General features: G+C 49.1%; 1 protein-coding gene across 1 annotated transcript in view; it reads right to left on the reverse strand.

The window, feature by feature from the left end:
- LOC311340794 (zinc finger CCHC domain-containing protein 7-like) overlaps window positions 1–5,500 on the reverse strand; it is a gene marked incomplete at its 5' end in the record, with an annotated part of 39,303 nt that extends 33,803 nt beyond the window's left edge. Inside the window, 2 exons of the mRNA XM_084465681.1 lie at window positions 4,582–4,780; window positions 5,057–5,500. Of these exons, the coding sequence (XP_084321807.1) occupies window positions 4,582–4,780; window positions 5,057–5,500 (643 nt within the window). The remainder of the gene's footprint in view (window positions 1–4,581; window positions 4,781–5,056) is intronic.
- Between the last annotated feature and the right edge of the window lie 1,161 nt (window positions 5,501–6,661).

Genomic DNA, 6,661 nt, shown 5'->3' on the forward strand with positions numbered 1-6,661 from the left:
GCCCATAGCACCGGAATCAAAAGGGCTTGATGTAATGCCGCTACAGATGTCTGCAGATGGTACCACCGTAAAATCCAGAGCCACAACATTTAATTCAAACACATTTCACTATAAAATTAAGCCATCAACTAGGCATCCAAAACCCGGGGAGTATGGTACGATTTTTGAAGAGACTAATGGACTAGAAAAGGCCGGGTCGGGAAGGTGTGGCGCGCCGAGAGCATGATCCGAGAGAGGGCCAGGTACCCAGACCGGCAGACCCAGCGTGGGCTGCTGGCCTGGGGGAGCAGCGGGCCGGACCCACCACCACAGCGTGGCCGATCCTTTTCCAGGCCTGTCTCTTTGAGTTTAGCTCAGCGAGCCTCCTCCTCCTCCTCCTCCTCCTCCTCCTCCTCCTCCTCCTCCTCCTCCTCCTCCTCCTCCTCCTCCCCCATGCATTCTCTCCCTCCCATGATCGCGTTCTCTGCAGGTCCTTCCTTCGAACCACTCATCCAATCAATATTTTTCATATTTTTGCTAAACCTCTTTTTCTTTCTTTTGGGTTTTGATTTGATTGTACATTTCTAATGACCGCCTGCCGTCTATTTAATAACTATCGGCACTCACTCTCCTCAGTCTAAAAATAAACAAACCTGCCTCAAAAGTGAACACCATTGTTCATCGCATCAACATACAAAATGGCAGAAAAATAGGAGAGTTTCGATAGTGAAGGAGAAAGAAACCCTTTGTTGACGTCAACCCTGAACAGAGCAGATTTCATCGTTGTCATACTCGCACTATTAAGTAAACATGGCAAATAACGATTGGCTCACGACTGCTGCCATCACACATGACAAAGTACTAATATTGTAAGAATTATAAGAATTATCCAATGAGGAATCCAATGAGCCAAAATATCACCATGACATTGAATTCCTGGAGCTGAAAATGTAACGGTGAGAATGAGAAAACGATTGTGATTCCATAAATGCTGATTGCAAATTCTTAGAATAAAAGGTTCAATATTATGACATGGTGTTGGCTCTTGTCTTTTTTAAAGCGACGTTGGCATCAAATAACAATCAAATATTTCCCCTATTTCAAAAAAAGATCTTTCACACGTCAAGATTATTTAATACTTTGATTTTGCTTGATCAAATTTGAGGCATACAACACAATATGCTAATATCATTTGCAACACCCATTGCAAAAAAGGAGATAATACAAGTCAAACTATGGCACAGCCATTAGTGTGTTAGTGTGTGTGTGTGTGTGTGTGTGTGTGTGTGTGTCTGTTCAAACACGCTGTGTGGTAGTGTGGGTGTGGCGTTACACCTCGCGTGGCACTGGGCAGCCAAGATAAGACCTGATCCTATCCAGGGCCCCACTTCTGTATCGCCTGCACCCGCCCCCCACCCACACCTAGCATCGTGCCCCCACATACCAGTGTAATCTCATTTCACCCATTCCAATGTCCTACACACAAACACACACACACACACACACACACACACACACACACACTTCCAGCATCGTCAATTCTGACAATCTAGTCGTTGTTATCGGATACATTTCAAAATGAATAACATGAGGAAAGCCTTTGGAATGGCGGCGGGCCTCCCTCCACTGTGTTGTGAGCGGCTGCTGGGGTGAGACCCCCCCCCCGGCACCAGGTCCTGGGTCCAGAACCTAGACCCAGGGTGACGCTGCTGGACCCCGCCGGCACCAGCAGGGACCCCAGAGTGACGGTCGTGGACGCGTGAACCCAAATGAAAGTAACCCACTGCCAATCGGCAGTACGTCTCGCCACGCGGTGACGCATCAGCGTACGAGCCCCTTTAAAAGAGGACCGGTCTGCTAGACGGTTATAAAAAAAGACTGTGCCGGGAACGGATGGCGCAGGAGAGGTTACGTGGAGGAGGAAAAGGAAAAGAGAGTAGATAGAGGAGAAGGAAGTGGGCTTACCTTGTTCCTGTGCGAAAGAGGGATAACCTCTACCATGTACACACGCACACACACAGACCACGACGTACGGCTCTCTAAGCCACACGTCTCTCTGCCAGAGCCACACACACACACACACACACACACACACACACACACACACACACACACACACACACACACACACACACACACACACACACACACACACACACACACACACACACACACACACACACACACTGATGTGATCGGCCACCTCGATAGCGAGACAAGCCTGGCTCTCTAAGCTCTGAAACTAAGTTTGGTGTGCACTGACCAGGACGAGGGGGACAAAAAACGTGAAGGAGAGAATTAGGAGGAGGGGTGTGAGGACTGAATGAGGTTTAACCATTACGAGTTCAGCCGAGCTCCAGTGCTCCCTGCCTACGACAACTAACAAACTCACGGAGCAGGAATACACACGGCTCTCTGGGTGGGGAGCCGCCCGGCTGGTGTCGGGGATGGTCGCTCTCCCACTTTTCTCTCTCTCTCTCTCTCTCTCACACCCTCACCCGCCACTCCCCTGCTCTCCAACAGCCGCCAGGCTACAGATATTCACTGTGGTTTTGTTCCTCTCTGTGTGTGTGTGTGTGTGTGTGTGTGTGTGTGTGTGTGTGTGTGTGTGTGTGTGTGTGTGTGTGTGTGTGTGTGTGTGTACACTCTTGGCTAAAAGCTTATCTGAGGGGGGTGAGAAAGGATTAGATTATAAAAGTGTAAGAATTAGTGTGAACAAGTGACACAAACCAAAGGAGGAAGAAAAGGAAATGGAAAAAAAAAGAAAGACTGAAAGGATTGAAAGAGGAGTGGGACCGGAATCAATTTCCCTTGGAGGGGGGGGGGGGGGGGGAAGAGAGAGAGAGAGAGAGAGAGAGAGAGAGAGAGAGAGAGAGAGAGAGAGAGAGAGAGAGAGAGAGAGAGAGAGAGAGAGAGATTCACAAAGTGTAGTGAATGTGATTTGATGGTGATGCCGAAATGCAGTTTAAGGCATAAAAATACCATTAGTCACTGTAAACCTGTTATTAAACCTGCTGCCTGTGTGTGTTTGTGCGTGTGTTTGTTTGACACACACACACACACACACACACACACACACACACACACACACACACACACACACACACACACACACAAGGTTCCCAATGTGCTGGAGTGCACAGTACATGCGCATATTCATTTATAAATCCCTCAAATAAAATTGGTTTATAAAGCTCAGGGAAATTTTCTAGAAACGTCGGCACACCGCTTCTCCCAGAACTCCAGCGACTGAGAGTAGTGTGCGTGCGCCAGTGTGTGTGTCTGCGGTTGTGTGCGTAGGGGGTGGGCACTCTAGAAAGTCAAAGGCAGTTCCTCCCAAATTTCCTTTCCTTTATATTCCCCTTTTTTTTCTTCTTCTCCACATCCATACAATAAGCGCCGCTTCCTCCGCTGAAAGCCCCCACTCGCCAGCCCGCCCCCCCCCCCCCCCATCCCACCCCCCCCCCCCCCCCCCCCCCCCAGAGTCGCCCGGCCGCACCACACTCTCTGACCCCCCGTGTGCAGACATGAGGTCAGGCTCCAGAGATCACACGGAGAGGCCAGACAAGAAAGTCGAGGAGAAAGACGGAAGAGGGAGAAGAAAGAAAGATCCAACCCCTATACCGCCTGCAAACCCCCACCCCTCCCCAAAAAAAAAAAAAAAACCTTGAGCCGCTGCCCCCGCTCCCAAACCCCTACCCACCCCCACCCACCCCCCCCACCCCCCGGCCTCCACCCCAGGAACGAGTGGAGGAGGCAGTGAGCAGAAGCGCTCTTGCAGAAACGTCAGCCCAGGGAAATTCAAATGAGAAATAAGGAGCGAGAGGCAGAGCGAGAGAGAGGGAGAGGGAGAGAGAAAGAGAGCACAATAGTGAGAAATTGGGATAAAAGAAAGAGTGATGGGGTGCTGGGTGGAGCTGGTGGTGGGGGGGGGGGCGGGGGGGCGGTGGGAAGGGCAAAACCTGGAAAGAGGTTGCTGAGGCTGCAGGATAAGGTAATATGTAGATCTGGAGAGATTTGCAGCAGACACTTTTATTCATTTTCTGATTACTCCATCCCTTTACCTCCCCCCCCCCCCCTCCCCCCGCCATCCGCCCCTCCCTCCTCCAAAGCCCCGGCACGCTGTTGTCTTTCCGTCTGTTTGTTTTAGGCATTAGCGCTACTGTGTCTGTACAGAGGCATGCTGATTAGAATCCAATATTTTATAAAAACATACAAATATACACATTCCCCCACACACACACACACCCGGGAGATGAGTACAACCGAGGGGGGTGGGAGGGAGGGATTGTAACAGCTACAAATCTGTAAACATGGCCACACATGCGCTGCATTAAACAGAAACATACACGCACATTCTTTCTTTTTTCACTCCGCCTTAACAGACTGTTCTGGGTGTTCTCACTGAGTTGGAGCCTAGACCAGCCACCTTATGGCCCTCCGTCATCATAGTACGCATTGTAATTCTCTGAAAACTAAACAACATGGACACACACACACACACACACACACACACACACACACACACACACACACACACACACACACACACACACACACACACACACACACACACACACACACACACACACACACACACACCTGTGCTGTTGCTTGACTGTCCCTCCAGGTTGAGCGAGATGCTCTGGTCTGCGACGTCCTTCCCTTGGCCGAGGATCATCCAGGTCTCCAGGACGTCCGAGTTATCGTCAGACTCCGATTCAGACTCTTCCGATTCGGATTCAGAGGTCACGAGCACAATAGAGTCCAGACTGGGACTCCTGGTCCGCTTTGCTCTCGTCTAGGGAAGTCAAACAACAACCACACTGTTATTTTATTCGAATTCCGACCGTTTAGGGAACTTTATGGATATGTTGTCTTGCATGGACGACATATCGGTGTATCCTTATGCCAGGTGAGATTGAGTATGACAAAGCTCTGCCCTTTTGACCCTTCTTTCAATACTGAACGGTAGCAGCAATATGGATGACGGCAGTGTTGTTCAAGGAAATAGGGACCTAGATCCGGCATCTTATGGCAACAATGAGGCAGAAGGATATCACAACAAAGACTGTACCTGTTGGGCCGGGGTGGAAGACTGCAGAACTCTCTTCGAACGCTGACCCTTGAGGGTACAGACTCCTTCATTATCGTCTTCAGAGTGTATAATATCTGTACCAGAGTCGATGACAATTACTTCCTCCAGTTTTGCTGAAGACCTTAAAGACTTGGCATTCGTCTTCCCCTTCTTGAGGTTATCCAACTTCAACAACGCTCGGTTCAGCGCCTGGCGTTCCTGCAGTCCATCCTTGCTATGTTCAGGGTCTGCACTGACACTCTTTGCCCTCTCCTCCTCATCCTGTTGGTCTTCCCCGTTCACCAGTGTGGTCTCAGAAGCGTAGTGGAGCTGGCTATAGAGGTGGAACTCCACCTCACTGTTGACCTCTGACCCGTCCGAATCCCCCTCCTCCCCATAAAGGTCATCCTCCAACTCCTCTCTGTCCTGGTAGTTACAGTACATCCTCTAAAGCACACACACGACACCGGCAGAACCGGAACCTCGGGTGGCTGAGAATCTCCCTGTGGAGAGAAAAGAAAAGAAAACATAAAAGCGTTGTCAAATTAACATTATGATTCAGTTATTTCGATTTTACAAATGAGGCAACCAAGACTATAAGGCTCAAGACTGAGAACAACTGTGGGTTCCTACTTCCCATGGACATAGTACACTCAGTCAACCCTTTATTATGTCCCTCACACTCACTATAGGTTTTTTTTTTTTTTTTTTTTTTGCAGCTTTAAGATGTGAGTACATACAGGGACATAGAAGGGACCCCCGGCCCATTGCCCTGGTCAGTCCTGCGTGTCTGTGCCATGATGATTTGAGATGATTGGCTCCTAGACTACAGACACCCGTTGAAACGCTACGCTAGGTGGTCACAAGCTGCCCACAGGGGAATTAGGACGGGTGGGGACTTGCTCGTCAAAGGGTTCCAGAAAGACCATTTGTGAAAGTCAAGCACAGCGAATAGGCACATGCAGATGGTGCCGGGGCTTTGTTATGTCATTTAGGGGTGATCAGCTACCCTCCTTGAAACAGTCAACGCTCACACGTTGTAAAAGCCCAGTCACACAATGGTTGCAACCTCGCAGTGGTTTCCTTTAGGGTGCTTTCCGTTCAATGTCCATATTTGAGGAATTCGTTTGCCTAAAGCTAGCTGAACGCTAACTGCCAAAGGGATATACGTACTGTCCAGAAATCCAATTTAGCACAGATACATTAGCAGGTCAGAGAGAGGTTCAAAAGTAAACCATGGACAGTCAATGTCAATTTAAAAACTATTTCAGACAGTCCAATGCCAACATGTGTTCTCCATACAGCTCCATAGGCTCATAGACACGTGGGTCTACGAGCATAACAGCCGGTAGGATGTAAACACAAACGGGCGTTGCTTCTGAATGCGAATCAAAGAAACAAACGAATTGGGAATATCAGAATGCTGTAATTGATATACCGCGTGTATTATGATAGATGGCAACATGCCTTAACTAACCTTAGGGTGACTGTAATGTAGGATTTCAGAGTTCCTAGACAGCTCTGGGGGTTACGAAGCCAGAAAACAGTTACTTCCGGGTTTACCACAGAGTAATAGGTTGGCCGATCAGAACGTTTCACCCTTTC

Source organism: Micromesistius poutassou (assembly GCF_964030765.1).
Source record: "Micromesistius poutassou genome assembly, chromosome: 3".
Classification (NCBI taxonomy): Eukaryota; Metazoa; Chordata; class Actinopteri; order Gadiformes; family Gadidae; genus Micromesistius; species Micromesistius poutassou.